The 16,640-nt window shown below is 40.4% G+C and overlaps 1 protein-coding gene and 1 non-coding gene across 12 annotated transcripts in view; one reads left to right on the plus strand and one right to left on the minus strand.

The window, feature by feature from the left end:
- The window catches only part of SMARCA2 (SWI/SNF related, matrix associated, actin dependent regulator of chromatin, subfamily a, member 2), a 179,665-nt gene that overhangs the window by 72,108 nt on the left and 90,917 nt on the right, over window positions 1-16,640 (minus strand). For all 11 annotated transcript variants that reach the window (XM_015472482.3, XM_005209984.5, XM_059889213.1 and 8 more), the window contains 2 exon segments: window positions 8,862-9,025; window positions 2,296-2,523 (listed from right to left, as the gene is read on the minus strand). In XM_015472482.3, the coding sequence (XP_015327968.1) occupies window positions 2,296-2,523; window positions 8,862-9,025 (392 nt within the window).
- On the plus strand, window positions 2,919-2,990 carry TRNAC-ACA (transfer RNA cysteine (anticodon ACA)). The gene has a single exon. It is a non-coding gene; the product is annotated as a tRNA-Cys (tRNA).

Below are 16,640 nucleotides of genomic sequence, written 5' to 3' on the forward strand. Positions count from 1 at the left end.
TGGTGAAAAGATGTCCGGCTTTGTCCACCCTATTCCTAGGATCATGTTATCCCCTCATAGCCTATATAGTGTCAGGTTGGACTTCTCCCAAGCCCAAGATGAAAAGATGCTCTTGTAAACTGGCAAGAAGCCTGGCTTTCACAGAGCACACACTGGCTGGCAAGTGGGCAATACATCTGCTTGGTTTCCTTATGGCCTAGTGAGTGCTCCATGATCCATCAACCACGGTGATAGCTGCTGCAGATACTCAGGATCAGAGACCCTGACTGCAGACGATCAGGGTCCACAAACATCTTCACATCAGGACACGTGCTATCCAGAAAATGGTAACATTTGTCCGACACACAGACAGCCTGGAAGGGGTGTGGAGCCCCAGCAAGTCTGCTCAGTTAGAAGCAGCTGGAATCAGATTCCACTGAAGACTCCACCTGGTGGCCCTCAGACCTTTGGTCCTGTCCACAACATCCATGAGCATATTTGGTCCCTGCCAAGTGGTTCTGGACAAATATCAAAGAGCTTTTGGTGTGGACCAAATGTCTTATAGATTAAATGTCTTAACGGATGTTTTGGATAGGACCAAATGTCCTGCAAGGGCCCTGAGGACTAGGAGAGGTCAACATCTCCCTGAGGTCTCAGAAGGTTGCAAAGTTACAGGCAACACTAGATTCCAGCTAACACAGGTCGGGGTTATTTCCACAAGGCCTACATAAAACAAAACAAGCAAAAATGTCATGGAGACGCCTAGCTGAATATCAACTCTGCGTATTATTTTATTTTTTTAAATTTCCAACTGTGTAAAAAATAAAAAATAAATCACCTGACAACCTGATTCTAAATCTGTATCAAATATTCAATTTTGAGAATCAAATCTGTATCAAACATTCAATTCCTAGAATCAAATGTAGCAAATTACTTAAGATCAAAATTTTAAAAATATGAGTGAATATATGTACATATGCATTTTCATCATTTTAGTGAAATCTAACATATAACTAATCAAATATATAAGACTGACAAGTGAAGAGGCATAACAGAAAAGTGCTCTTCAATTTGCAAAAAGATTCATTTCAGGATTCTTTTAAATATCAAGAACTACTTCACATTTCAACTTATTTCAGAAAAAAAAGTAAATGAGGTTTTTGAAAGAATCTGGCTTATAATTTATAGAAGATTTAAAAAACATTCTACTCAAGGCAAAATCAAACTATAGTTGACCTTGAACAACTGCGACTAGTCCATGCATATATTATAGGGGACCCTTTGGACCCATGATTCCTCTGCATCCCCAGATTCAACCAACTACAGATGCATGTAGTGCTGTATTATTTAGTATGGAAAACATCTGCATGTAAGTGGACCCACACAGTTCAAACTGTGTTGTTTAAAGGTTAACTGTATATCTAATATACGCAATGAAAATAGTATTCCACATGAATATGTAAGACCAACCCATTTTTCCATTTATAAACATGGGCACACCAAACCAAATCTGTCCATCCCAAGTTAATCTTGTGATAAGGACTGATGCTGGTATTTGGTATTGTCTTATAGATTACGTACTATCTCTTAACTCTTTCAAACCCATTTGGGAATGAAAATGTAGTAACGAATGACTAAGACTAGCAATCTAAAAAAACACAGCTACCCAAAGATTCCCCGAGAGAAACAAAATCGATGCATTCTTGGAACAGTGTTGGCAAATAAAAAGAGATTTCTTTTTGTCAGTAATTTTCTCAGTCTTTGGTCAGCTCTTAATAGGAGAATTTGGAGTGGAGGTTAAGATCATTCTTTTTCCAGTAGAAGTATGACTCAAAGAGCTAAAGATAGCTGCAAGGGCTTCTCCTACAAACATATTGAAGTTCTGTGATCCCTGATCAAAAAGCAAGAGAGAAAAAGGGCTCTGAAGGATGGAGACAGAAAAGGCAAGGAGGAGCCCTTCGGTTTTGTCTAGTCTCATCTAGCAGCTTCTTTCAAGAGGCCTTTCTGCAATTCTGCATCCTCCCTACAGAGGGCAGCACTCACAGTACAATCGAGCGTGCAGGTAGCATCTCTCTGGCGGAAACCAGGGAAGCACCCGCTAGCCAAGCCTTCAGGTCCCTCTAGCAGGTGCTTTTAAGACACTTGTCTGGATAAGTTTCACAGGCTTTCTGTGAAATTTTTATAGGGGCGAGATAGCGGCTAATTTATTCATTTAATTAACACCAGCCCAGGAAATGCTTTAAAGAACAAAGAGGTCCTTCTTAACCCTCGCAAGACTCAAGGTCACTGACTTCTAGACTCGCCTTTCTGCCGTACCTCATTTTCCTCTTCATGCTCCAGTATGGCCTGCAGGAAGGCCCTCCGCTCATGGCTGGAAGACTTCTGATCAAACATGCCCGCCTGGATCACCTTCTGATCCACATTCAGCTTGTACTTGGCGGCGGCGAGGATCTTCTCCTCCACACTGTTGACCGTGCAGAGTCTCAGCACGCGGACCTCGTTTTGCTGGCCAATGCGGTGAGCGCGGTCCTGCGCCTGCAAGTCCTGTTGGAGAGAACCACATGCTTGAGGGCCAATGCATTTGGGTTAGTGGCCGCGTCGCCCACCTGAGAGGAAACCAGGGAGGCGTTACTTAATCCACCTTTACTAATGCAAGATTCTGCTTACATTTATAAAATATACAAGCTACCTTCCATCGAAAAATTCAAGGTCATTGCTAGCTGAGGGAACCTGAGTTCAAATTAACCAAGCTAACTGAAATACATCAGGTTTTGAAATCCAGGTCTCAAGATGGTTTTTTGTTGTTGTTCTTGTTGTTTGTTTTTAATGTGTCCCTAGGTTCACCAAATTTGTCCCTAACTAAAAAATAAATAAATAAATTTGATGTCACAAGTATGACTTCGATATTAACTACAACTAATCCTAAATTTCGGAGATCTTCCCTGGTGGCTCAGATGGTAAAGCGTCCGCCCACAATGCGGGAGACCTGGGTTCGATCCCCGGGTTGGGAAGATCCCCTGGAGAAGGAAATGGCAACCCACTCCAGTATTCTTGCCTGGAGAATCCCATGGACAGAGGACCCTCATAGGCTACATGGGGTCGCAGAGTCAGACACGACTGAGCGACTTCACTTTCACTTTCAACCCTAAATTGCAGGGTTAAAGTGAAAGTGAAAGTGAAAGTGTTTGTGGCTCAGCCCTGTCTGACTCTTTGCAACCCCATGGACTGTGTGGCCTGCTAGGCTCCTCTGTCCTTGGAGTTCTAGCAAGAACACTGGTATGGGTTGCCATTCTCTTCTCTGGGGGATCTTCCTGACCCAGGAATCAAACCCAGGTTTCCCTCATTGCAGGCAGATTCTTTACCATCTGAGCCACCAGGGAAGCTGGTTGCAGGGTTAAAGGAAGGTGTTAAAGATGATTATTAAGATACTGCTGAATTATACACTCATACATTATACATATATCACACATTGTTCATAAAATGATTGTCCATGTAGCAAATTTTCTGGGATCTAATTCAAATAATCAAACACTCAACCTTTAGTTTGGGGGAATGAAAGGGAAAGCTAGTCGAGTGGTAAACAAGTCAACATTTGGGGGATAGAAATTTGGCACTGTGTATCAAAAGTGTTAAAATTGATTGTGGTCCTTAACTTAGAAATTCCACTTCTGAAAATGCATCCTAAGGGAATAATCATGCATATGCACAAAGATTTACAATAAGGATGCACCTTTCAGCATTATATATTATTTATATTTTTTTTTTAAAAAGCAGAATTAAGTAAACATTCAACAGTAACAGATTGGTGAAATAAATTAGTCTTCTACCATATGTGCCAAGATAGTACATTAAAATTATACTGCAGAAAACTTAATGACACAAAGCTATAATATGTGAAAACTGCAAGTTACATATGAGTATGTACGTTATGCTCTATGTGCATATATTTATCTATACCAAGAAAAGGGAGAAAGGACAAATACTAAGAAGCCAATAATATTTACATGCATTGGAGAAGGAAATGGCAACCCACTCCAGTGTTCTTGCCTGGAGAATCCCAGGGACGGGGGAGCCTGGTGGGCTGCCATCTCTGGGGTCGCACAGAGTCGGACACAACTGAAGCGACTTAGCAGCAGCAGCAGCAGCAGCAGCAGCAAGATTATAGGTGTTGTTACATTTTCTTCATTTTATTTTCATGTGGTTTGGCAATTTTTTTTCTGCTTTGACTATATATTACTCTTGTAATAAAAAAATAAGGTTTTAATGAAATCTTTAAATAAAAACCTTCATAAAGCTATGAGGCAGAGTTACCTAATTTTAAGGCCACATAAAAACTTGTTGGCATGTTACTTTTATTTCGGTCCAGGTAATGGCTTCTGGGCCAATGTTAATTAGTTGTTTCCATGTGTCCTCCATTAAACCCATGTACATTTTTAGGGCAAAGGTCTGTCCCGTATCCTGCATCCCTGGCATCTTGAAAAATTTTTTTGCACAGAGCTGATACTCCATAGCTATAAGGCCATCATCCTGACAAGATGAGTTTCCTGGTCACTCGTGCAGCTGTAAGACACAACAAGCTGAAGCCTGCCCAGGAGACCTGACTTTGCTGGCCCTTTACAATTAAATGACTAATTGGGCAAAAGTTTTTTCTCAGAAGATATCTGAATGGGAGAGCTAAACTATGAAGACAGCTGGGACTCATCCAAATTAGATTAGTTTCCAAAGAGGAGAAAGTGAGGAAGATCATTAAAAGCCGAAGGTATAGAGTCACTAGGGAGGAAACCCTACACTTCCTTTCCAAGCCCTGAGTTCGGTCCTCTCTCTCCACACATCTTCACCAGAAGGGCTGAGCAGCAGCCGAGTTGGGAAGTTCTGTGCCATCCGCCCCGATTATTTCCCAGAAGAGGGGTCGAATACCGATTCCAGAATGGGCCCAGTGGCAAATATTCCAGGCTCCCTGGGTCAAGAGCAAACATTGAGCAACTGTTCCTACTGAAGGCTGATACTCATTTTTCTTTCTTTTTCAATTGCACATTTTATATGTAAAAATGTGAGAATCATTCTTTGCTTGTATTGTGGTCCAGACTTAGGTGGTTGGCCAGACTTACCCCTGGGTTATAGTTTGAGCCTGTCCTAGAAGATGCTGATAAAACATAAAATACTAAGGTCCAGCTTGCAGCAGATTATGACAGGTGAGGAAGTGGAGAGCACGGACCATCTACAAACACGGGAACAAGTTCTTGAACCCTTGGGAGCTTGTTGCCATTATGTTTTTGCTGGTGGTGGAGGTGGTGGTGGTGGTCTTTTTTGGCATGTTTAACATGATCTGTTTGGAAAATAGCAAAAATGACTATTTCTAGGCTGAAGTTTATGCAAGGTAAGCCTGTGGGCTTCCATGCCAAAAATAGGGGGAAATATCAATATTATGACAAAGAGGTAAGTATTACAATCACTGAATGGATTATTTACCATTTCTGCGGTCTTAGAGATCTGGAACCCCATCACACTGATTTAGGTGTGATGATATCTGAAGATAAGAACACAGCCTGAGAAAAGGACCTCCAAAGTAACTGTGCTGTTGACCTCTCTGTAATAACAACACAGCTCCTGCTCCACGGGTTAAAGTAAATAAAATAAAGTAAATACCCGTGTTTCTCTTAGAAGTTTGGAAATGAGAGTCCTGGTGACTCCAAAAGGTTTTAGTGATAATTCCACATTCATATGTTCTATCTTTGACTTTAGCAATGGCCTCCAATTAGCAATTTTAAGGCCAGAATCTTCAACCTGTCAACCTATGTCAAATTAACCCCCTTTCACCAATGTGCCTTAATTTTGATTCAATGCAATAAAGAATAATTACAGGAAAAAAGTGTTTCTTCAATACATGCTGAAGCCAAGATGGAAAAAGAACTCTACAACTTTTATTTGGAGGGGGAGGTAACATTTATGCAAGTGTACAGGGTTGAAAGAACCCAAAGCCAGGATTTAAACCCTAACTTAGACATGGGTGTGAATCCTGGCTGTGCTTCCTGGGTTTCTTTACATATAAAATACTCTGAGGATTACCTGAAATGAGGTATGCAAAGTGCCTCATAGTATCTGGGAGAGTTGTTGTTTAGTAAAAGTTAGTTCTCCTACCTTTTAAATGAAAAATTAGTGTTCATCTGTATCACTCTAAGATCACTGATTTCTGAAAATTAAAAAAATAAAAGTCTGCCCAAACTAATGGCCATGTTTAAATGACAGGCATGAAAGAAAAAAAATCTAGTCATTCTAGTTAACCAAATCAGGTGGAAATGAATCTACCTATGGCAGATATATAAATATCTGCAGAAATATATGGCCCAGTGCGAGGAATTTGGGATAAATTAGACCAGAGGAAATGTGGGGGTCTGTGTTTTGTTGCCCAAGTTTCAATTCACATGCATTGTGAACTGTTAGGTATGCATGTAACTTACTTTGATTCTGGGGTTCCATTTTAGCTACTGTTCATAAACGTGTGTGTGTGTGTGTGTGTGACAGAGAGGTAGAGACAGAAACGCATGGATGTCCCAGCATCCTTTCTCATGGTATACTAGCATTTCTGGAAACTAGATTTCCTTGGATTCTTAGCATAAACACTGTGCCAATGAGGGTGAACAGCTGAGATGCCACAGAAGTGTTTATCCTGGAAGATAAAATCTAGTGAACTCTCCATTCACCTACACCCAGGTTACTGTATCTCATTGAATATTTAGGCAGCAGCAACGAGGGTGATGTAAACAGCCAGGCAGACTAAGCGTCCTGGGAGGAGGGGAATCACACATCCTTCCCTAGATACTTAGCCTAGCTCAGTGCCCATGGCATAACAGGCCTTCAAAAAATGTTTGTGGAACATTTACCACGACAAGAGGAAAACTGTGGGTTTCTCCTGGGTCTCCCTGTGATTTGGAAAGAAATATGGGATATAAAAATATACAAGGCATATAAGACTATCTCCCAAAGACCAATACACTATATGCTGGTCACCTGTGACCCTTTTCAGGGTGAGAAAATTTCAAAAGGAACTCGACTTTAATGTCATCACCGAGAAAGAATGGCTGGTGGGCACATGCAGTGGTCAAGGCTGGTGGCCACCCAAAGGTTTGGAATCACTGCTTTATTCTTGAAGTCAGGGATCCCCAGATGTGTGAGGAAGTCTGTCTGAATCTCCCGGAAGCTTGTGTATAGGGAAGTCTAGACAAGTGGGAAGACCCTACAAAATTAAGGGTGAGGTGCAGGGAATGACAAGCAGGCATGGCTGTTTTTAAAAAGCTCCCTCGTAATTCTAATGCATCTGAACTCCACTTCCTGACAAAAACAACTTCTGTAAGCCTTTTCCACCCAATCTTCACAAGAACCTATGAGATGGTATGATTCTGCGTATTTATAGTCCATGAGACCTGTACAGGAAGGAGTCCAGGTTAAGCTGATGTAGAATTCACCTTCCTATGTGAGAGCTGCAGTTCTCTTTACTACTGTGAATCCATATTTGTTCCAATATGAATCTAATCCTCAAAAATATCACCCTGCATGTGTGCTAAGTCGCTTCATTCATTTTCAACTCTTTGCAACTCTATGAACTGTAGCCCACCAGGCTCCTCTGTCTATGGGATTTTCCAGGCAAGAATACTTGAGTAGGTGTCCATGCCCTCCTTCAGGGAATTTTCCCGACCCAGGGATCAAACCTGCATTTCTTACGTGTCCCGCACTGACAGGCAGGTTCTTTACCACTAGCACCATCCGGGGAGCCTGAATATTGCTCTACTGAGTATCTTATAGGCAGGTATACTACCTACCTCCCAGACGAAACTGCCACAAGGGACCTATTCTATTTGCTTTTTTAGTAGCTGCTCATAGAATATTCTATGCATTTTATTTATTTATTTATTTTTTCTTCTTCTTTTTTTATTTTTATTTTTATTTTTTTTTATTTTTAAACTTTACATAATTGTATTAGTTTTGCCAAATATCAAAATGAATCCGCCACAGGTATACATGTGTTCCCCATCCCGAACCCTCCTCCCTCCTCCCTCCCCATACCATCCCTCTGGGCCGTCCTAGTGCACCAGCCCCAAGCATCCAGCATCGTGCATTGAACCTGGACTGGCAACTCGTTTCCTACATGATATTTTACATGTTTCATTGCCATTCTCCCAAATCTTCCCACCCTCTCCCTCTCCCATTTTAAAAAATTGAAGTATAGTTGATTTAAAATGTTTTAGGTGTACAGAATAGAATATTTTTTGACGACGATTTTAAATAAAACACACAGAATAAAAACCTAATATACAAATTGTTTGACCTTGGGGGACATTATTTCCAGCTTTCTAGGACTCATTTTTACCAGGTGACTCAGATGGTAAAAAATCCGCCTGCCACTGCAGACCCAGGTTCAAGCCCTGGGTCAGGAAGACTCCCTGGAGAAGGGAATGGCTACCCACTCGAGTATTCTTGCATGGAGAATTCCAAGGACAGAGGAGCCTGGTGGGTTACAGTCCAAGTGTCCGCAAAGAGTTGGACACAACTGAGCAACTAACACTTTCAAATACACTTTGCTCAGTGGCAATCCCAGGAGATGGGGGATGGAGGGGCTTAAAATGAAGGGGAACCTTGAGTTTTTGTCCTGCAAACTTGAACTCTTCAAAGGCACACCAAAGGCATGTGTAAGACGTCTCAATATCTATGTTTCAAGGGATATAAGAAAGTAGACATAAGAATGTGTTGGACTGTTTTCCCTTTGGAGACATGGTCCACTTGTTTAGGAATGCGCTCTGCCCCATAAATGCATATGAGGGAACCGCTAGCCTCCCCAGTCTTCTCCAGAAGGGAGGCTAGGGCACCAAAGGCAGAGAGATGCACACCTGATGAGGATTCCAGTCGCTGTCAAAGATGACCACAGTATCAGCGGCCTGGAGATTCAAGCCCAGGCCTCCAGCTCTTGTGCTCAGCAAGAAAATGAAATACTGGGACCCAGGTTCATTGAATTTCTTTAGCAAAGCAGCACGATCTTCAGACTTGGTGGTACCTGAAGGGATGAGAAAAATAAATTTGCCAATTAACTCCTGTCTGAAAATGGCACAGAGCTAGACAAAAGGGCCTGCTTCCTTGAGAAACAGACTCAGACTCCTCTTAGTATTGGTGAGGAAACCCCTAAGGTTTTTGCACTTTTGAAAGGAAAACTGAACATCTTGCAATTAGAAAAAAGAAAGAGATAGTAAGAGACTTTTCTCTAATCAAGAAGGAATGCTCTATCTACTCCTCATTGTTCCAAAATATTGAAAAGAGTTTAAATATTCTAATAGGGAATCTGTGAAACTTACAAATCTTGTAACATTCTTACGTTAACCTAAAACTCGGTGAAAACATTTTCCGGATTTATTTTCATGCTTGAAAACACCAAATAACTTAAAAAATATACACACACACACACGTTTAAAAGGATTATTATAATGGCTTAAAGCTACTTTGCCAGTCGACTTTAGAGTGGGGACTTGGTTTATGCCCAAGAGAATGGAAACAAAAGGAAATTGATTTCTACTATATTTTGCCATTCGGATGGCTACTGAGCATGATCTGGCTAGTAAAAACATAAAATGTGAATGGAATATTTTTATACTCTTTAGCAAGACTTGAAACCAAAATAATTTTTTAAAAAAAGCAATCTCTGGGTCAGTTCTCATGCTGACATTCTGAACTGTTCAGTTCAAAGGATATAAACTAAAGACAAATAAAGCTGCAGGTAATACACTTGGCAATGGATCACCCCATGGTGTCTGATGAGACTCCAAAATAGTGAATAAGCAGGGAGTATGCAACCCCAGAATACAGAGTCCACTTTTGGGCATGAAGAACATATTCTGGGGTTTCATACTCTCTGCTTATTTAGTATTTTGGAGTCTCATCAAACATCATGGGGTGAGCCATGGCCAGGTGTATTACCTGCTGCTTTGTTTGGATTTAGACCAAAATGCAGTACTTGGGGGCAATCTAAAAAAATCAATAGAATGATCTCAGTTCATTTCCAAGGCAAACTATTCAACATCACAGTAATCCATGTCTACACCCCAACCACTGATGCCAAAGAAGCTGAAGTTGACTGGTTCTGTGAAGACCTACAAGACCTTCTAGAACTAATACAAAAAAAAAAAAAGGTGTCCTTTTCATCATAGGGAAATGGAATGCAAAAGTAGGAAGTCAAGAGATACCCAGGATAACAGCCAACTTTGGCTTTGGAGTACAAAATGAAGCAGGCAAAAGCTAACAAGAGTTTTAGCAAGAGAACACTGGTCATAGCAAACACTTTTTCCCAACAATATAAGAGATGGCTCTACACATGAACATAACCAGATGGTCAATACCAAAATCAGATTATGTTCTTTGCAGCTGAAGATGGAGAAGTTCTATACAGTCAGCAAAAACAAGACCTGGAGCTGACTGTGGCTCAGATCATAAGCGCCTTATTACAAAATTCAGACTTAAATTGAAGAAAGTAGGGAAAACCACTAGGCCATCCAGGTATGACCTAAATCAAATCCCTTATGATTATACAGTGTAAGTGACAAATAGATTCAAAAGGATTAGATCTGATAGACAGAGTGCCTGAAGAACTATGGATGGAGGTTCATAGCATTGTATAGGAGGTGGTGACCAAAACCATACCCAAGAAAAACAAATGTAAGAAGGCAAAGTGATTGAGGAAGCTTTACAAATAGCTAAGGAAACAAAAGACATGAAAGGCAAGGAAGAAAGGGAGAGTAGTCACCCAACTGAATGCAGAGTTCCAGAGAATAGCAAGGAGAGATAGGAAGGCCTTCTTAAGTGAACAATGAAAAGAAATAGAGAAAAACAATAGACTAGAAAAGACCAGAGATCTCTTCAATAAAATCAGAGATACCAAGGCAACATTTCATGCAAGGATGAGCACAATAAAGGACAGAAATGGTAAGGAACTTAACAGAAGCAGAAGGATTAAGAAGAGGTGACAAGAATACACAGAAGAACTATACAAAAAAAGTCTTAACGACTGGGATAACCACGATGGTGTGGTCACTCACCTAGAGCCAGACATTCTGGAGTGTGAAGTCAAGTGGGCCTTAGGAAGCATTACTACCAGCAAAGCTAGTGGAGGTGATGGAATTCCAGTGGAGCTATTTCAAATGCTACAAGATGACACTCTCAAAGTGCTGCACTCAACGTGTCAGCAAATTTGGAAGTCAGCAGTGGCCACAGGACTGGAAAAGGTCAGTTTTCATTCCAATCCCAAAGAAAAGCAATGCCAAAGACTGTTTAAACTATGATACAACTGCACTCATTTCACATGCTAGCAAGGTTATGCTCAAAATCCTTCAAGCTAGGCATCAGCAGTATGTGAGCCAGGAACTTCCATATGTACCAGCTGGGTTTATAAAAGGCAGAGGAACCAGAGATCAAATTGCCAACCTTCGTTGGATCATGGAGAAAGTAAGGGAGTTTCAGAAAAACATCTACTCCTGCTTCTTTGACTATGCTAAAGCCTTGGTGTGGATCGCAACAAACTATGGAGAATTCTTCAAGAGCTGAGAATACCAGACCTCCTTACCTGTTTCCTGAGCAACTTGTATGTGGGCCAAGAAACAACAGTTAGAACAATACATTGAACAATGGAATGGTTCAGAATTGGAAAAGGAGTACAAGGCTGTATATTGTCACCCTGCTTATTTAACTTCTATGCAGAGTACATCATGTGAAATGCTGGGCTAGATGAATCACAAGCTGGAATTAAGATTTCTGGTAGAAATATCAATAACCTCAGATATGCAGATGATACTACCTCTTATGACAGAAAGTGAAGAGGAACTAAAAAGCCCTCTTGATGAGGGTGAATAAGGAGAGTGAAAAAGCTGGCTTGACACTCAATAGTCAAAAAACTTGATCATGGCATCCAGTTCCATCACTTCAAGGCAAAGGAGAAAAAGTAGACACAGTGACAGATTTTATTTTCTTGGGCTCCAAAATCACTGTGGATGGTAACTGTAGCCATAAAAACAAAAGACGCTTGCTCCCTGGAAGGAAAGCTATGACAAATGTAGACAGAGTCTTAAAAAGCAGAGACATCACTTTGCCAACAAAGGTGCATATAGTCAAAGCTACGGTTTTTCCAGTAGTCACACACGGATGTGAGAATTGGTCCGTAACGAAGGCTAAGCACCAAAGAATTGATGCTTTCAAATTGTGGTGTTGGAGAAAACTCTTGAGAGTCCCTGTATAGCAAGGAGATCAAACCAGTCAATCCTAAAAGAAATCAACCCTGAATATTCATTTGAAGCACTAATGCTGAAACTTCAATACTTTGGCCACCTGATGCGCAGAGCCGACTCTTGGAAAAGACCATGATGCTGGGAAAGATCAAGGGCAGGGGAAGGGGGCGACAGAGGATGAGATGGTTGGGTGGCATCACTGACTTAACGGACATGAATTTGAGCAAACTCCAGGAGACAGGTGGGGATAGAGGAGGCTGGTGGGCTACAGTCCACGGGGTTTCAAAGAGTCGGACACAACTTAGTTACTGAACAATAACATCACGAAGGTCCCCAGATTTGCATTCCAAATCTGTCCCTTACTCACAAAGTGTTTGTATGTATTCACCTGGCCATTTCATGAACCGCATTGGGGAAAAGGAAAAAAAAAAATCCTATGATATTCCACCTGAATATATTTTACCAGAAAAATGTAGCTGCAGAGTCTTGAAAAAGGCTTTAGGCTGTTGGGAAATATGTATGCATATTACTTGATAGTCACTAACTGCCTGCTATACAAATATTATTTCTACATTATTTCTATTAGTTCTTTTTTTAAGGATGAAAATATACCCGCAATTTATTTCAGAGGATTAAAACATTTAAGTGACTGCAGCTGATGGAACTGAGTTACTGTGGAGGTTCAAGTTCCCAAATATGAGGGGAATCTGTCTTTCACATTAATAAAAATAGTACTCTCCTGTGGTGGGGGAGGGGATGTAGTTTCTGAATATAGCAAATGGGGATTGGAAACCAGGTCCTTTGGGTGTCCCCATTCAATGGAGAAATGTTCTTTAGAGCTCATTTTACTTTCTAAATCAGATTTCCAGTTGAGAAACCTGGTCAAACCTTTCAGTGATGAACTGCAAAAATTTAGATTTGCAGGGAAGGACACAAAATGTGTTCTGTTGAACAATGTTTCAAAAATGTGGTGTCCTTCTTTCTTTTATATGGTGTTCTTTCTTTTATGTTCAGAACCAGCATTCTGAGATCACAGTGAACTGTGTGCTCACAATGACAATGGAAGGCAAGTTCCGTTCTATCATGAAACCTTTTTGCTACATCATCTGTCCAGATACAGTGATTTTTTAAAAAAAATTATTGGTTCACATTTCACCCTCTGTCACAAATAGCCACAGAAACAAGCAAATAAAAATCTTTCCAATATTGGGAAATAAGACATTCCCAGAGATAACAGTACAGTCAGCTCTTTGTAGTCTTGGGTTGCACATTCAGGGATTCAACTAAGAGTGGATCAAAAGTATTTGGAATTTTTAAAAAAATACTATAAAGTTCCCCAAAGCATAATTTGAATTAGCTGAGCACCAGCAATGATTTACACAGCATTCATATTGTATTAGGTATAATAAGTAATCTAGAGATGATTTAAATTATATGAAAGGACTTCCCTGGTGGTCCAGGGGTTAAGAATCCACCTGCCAATGCAGGAGACACAGGTTTGATCCATGGTCTGGGAGGATTCCACGTGTCTTGGGTTAACTAAGCCCGTGAGCCACAGCTACTGAATCTGCATGCTGCAACTTCTCAGCCTGTGTGCCCCAGAGCCTGTGCTCTGCAACAAGAGAAGCCCCCACTCAATGCAACTAGAGAAAGCCTATGCAGAGCAACGAAGACCCAGCACAGCAAAGAATAAATAAAATTAATAAGTAAAAAAATTTTTTAATGTTATAAAAATACATAAAGTATATGGGAGGATGTGCATAGGTTATATGTAAATATTGTACCAGTTTATATCAGGGACTTGAGCATCTGCGGATTCTAGTATTTGTGGGGGTCCTGGAACCAGTCCCTGACTTGATACTGAGGAATGAGGGACCAACTGTATACACAGCATGGAACCTGACAAATTATAAGGCCAGGAAAAGATGTGATTGAGTTACTTCTCATGCAAAGCTATGGCATTTCTTATGACAAGGTTCAGAATTTTCTGGATTACTATTTCCATTAGTCAAAGGTTCCCCGAGCCAAGATATTTGCTGATCATCAGCAATCTTTGGCATACTGCTCAAGGAGATTCAAACTACCATGTCAGGGTTTATTTCCAGCCTAAGAAATGCTGCTTGTATATGGGCACAGGATTTAAAGTGTATCAAGTCCAAGTTCTTTTAGACTTTGATGCAGAACCAAGAATACAATTAATAATAAAGGCAATTGTGTTGAAAATTGCAAATTTTCCAGAAGGAACACACTGTCAGGCTTTTATGATTACTCATTTTGACTTAGTTTCAGATGCTTTTGGAAAATGTTGTCTTCTGGGACTTAACTTTACTGCTTACTCTCATTCAAAAATCGTTTCTAGTGAAAACAAAGACTATGATGGAATCATAGTTAAATCTATCCATGCAACCATAATCTTTGCCAGGAAAAAAAATCTACTTATCTGTCATCAAATTTTTTTCCCTGAGGCCAAAAATCTGGGACATCAAATTGAGCAATGAAAATCCAAAGTCATTTTAACAATTGGGTTAAGGGGATGTGGTTGGAGGGTGGTACAGTTGGAAGTGCGTGTACTAATTTATCCATGTGTATGTTGATTGTTTGCCCATGAATTCTAACTCTGAAACAAATGGCTGTTGCTTCTTTCAGCTAGAGGTCCATGAAGGCTTCTGAATGCCATCTGTAACACTTGCTTGCTTCTTTCCTCCAACCTACTCTTTGCTAGCAGGATCAGTGAGTGACTCGTTCTCTTGAAATGGTCTGGTCATTTTCAATTAATTAAAAGTTGCTGAATAAGTTAAAAATCATTCTTAAAAATATTGTCTCTAGGAAAACCTGCATTTACAGAGATGAGAATTCATCTTGCTGGATTACCAAAACTGATTCTAAACTAATGTGCAATCAGAGATATCAAAGTTAAAATTTGGTTTCACCATCTGCCTCATGTGTAAACTTCGGCAAGTTAACTTATCTCTCTAAATCTCTGTTTTCTCATCTGTTAAATGGGGATTGTGTTTATACCTTGTTTGCTAAGAAAAATTAAATAAATAATGCACAGGAAGTGCTTTGCCTGGTATCCCACATGTACTGATAGTAGGCATTCTATAAGCATGAGCTTTTCTGACTATTATGATTGATAAAAATAAGGGCAGCAACCAACAGACAAAGATACTCTCTCAAGCTGGCAAGGACACATGAGAAAGATTTGTTTCAAGGAAGTCACTTCTTGCCAGTTTTCCAGACTCAAATATTCCAAGGCCACAGTCCTCAGGGAGCTGAGATTCCAGTCAAAATGATACAAAGCAGTAAACAATAGTTCTGCAGGACATCCGTGAGGGAAAACAGAGCTGGTGGCCTCTCACCTGAGCAGCAGTGAAGGCGGGCTTGCCTTTCAAAGGAAGAACGCTGCCTGCACTTAGCCCTCAAAGAGAGGGAGGAAGGAACAGGTTGAGCCTGAGGACAAGACTCAAGGCAGATGTGCCTAAAGACAGACTGGCTGATAGACCTGTGTTATGAATTCAGAATCAATGCTTACTTAACCATTAATCTGTTTTCAGTGACTTCAAGGAGAGGGAACTGTGTTAGTAGCTCAGTCGTGTCCAGCTGTTTGTGACCGCATGGACTGTACCCCACCAGACTCCTCCGTCCATTGAATTCTCCAGGCAAGAGTACTGAAGTGGATTGCCATTCCCTTCTTTAGGGGATCTTCCTGACCCAGGGATCGAACCTGGTATGCTGCTTTACAGGTACATTCTTTACCATCTGAACCACCAGGGAAGTAAAGTTCTTTAAAAAATCAAGTTTGTCAGAGGGTATAATTAATTTAAGAGTTAACAATGCCCTAATATGTATACCATATAGAGAATTCACTTAAAAATTCAAGTAAGAGAAAATATGGCAGGTCCGAAGTTGGTATATATCCAGTTGTATCCAGTTCATAGCAAGAGGGTGAGAAAATGTTGGATTGAAAATAAAGCATCTTTTAATGGAACATAAACTTTAAATTTTCCACTTGACAATAACTTGAATGTTACATTAGATAAAAATTGGTACTAGAAACACCATGCAGGAATTCAATGCTATCCTGGCTCTAAACCAGCTCCTATTCACCACTCTTGGAAAATGTTACCCCCTGCCATAGTAAGAACATTTTGGTATCCCCAATCTCTGAAATGCTAGGGCTGCCATCCAAATCATACAGCAATTTAGGAAGTATCTCTAAATTCATATTTTCTTCCGTTCATATTTTTTGACTAATTTTTTAAAGACATAGTGTCACTCTAAAAATCAGGCAAATATTCTGCATAGTTCACAAAATCCAGCAAACAATGAAGCCATGTCTTTTAAGGTAGCATGTATATACTTCTATTTAGAAAATGAGAGAAGTTTTAATGATAGATATAATCT

This window comes from Bos taurus, chromosome 8 (assembly GCF_002263795.3).
Source record: "Bos taurus isolate L1 Dominette 01449 registration number 42190680 breed Hereford chromosome 8, ARS-UCD2.0, whole genome shotgun sequence".
NCBI classification, from domain to species: Eukaryota; Metazoa; Chordata; class Mammalia; order Artiodactyla; family Bovidae; genus Bos; species Bos taurus.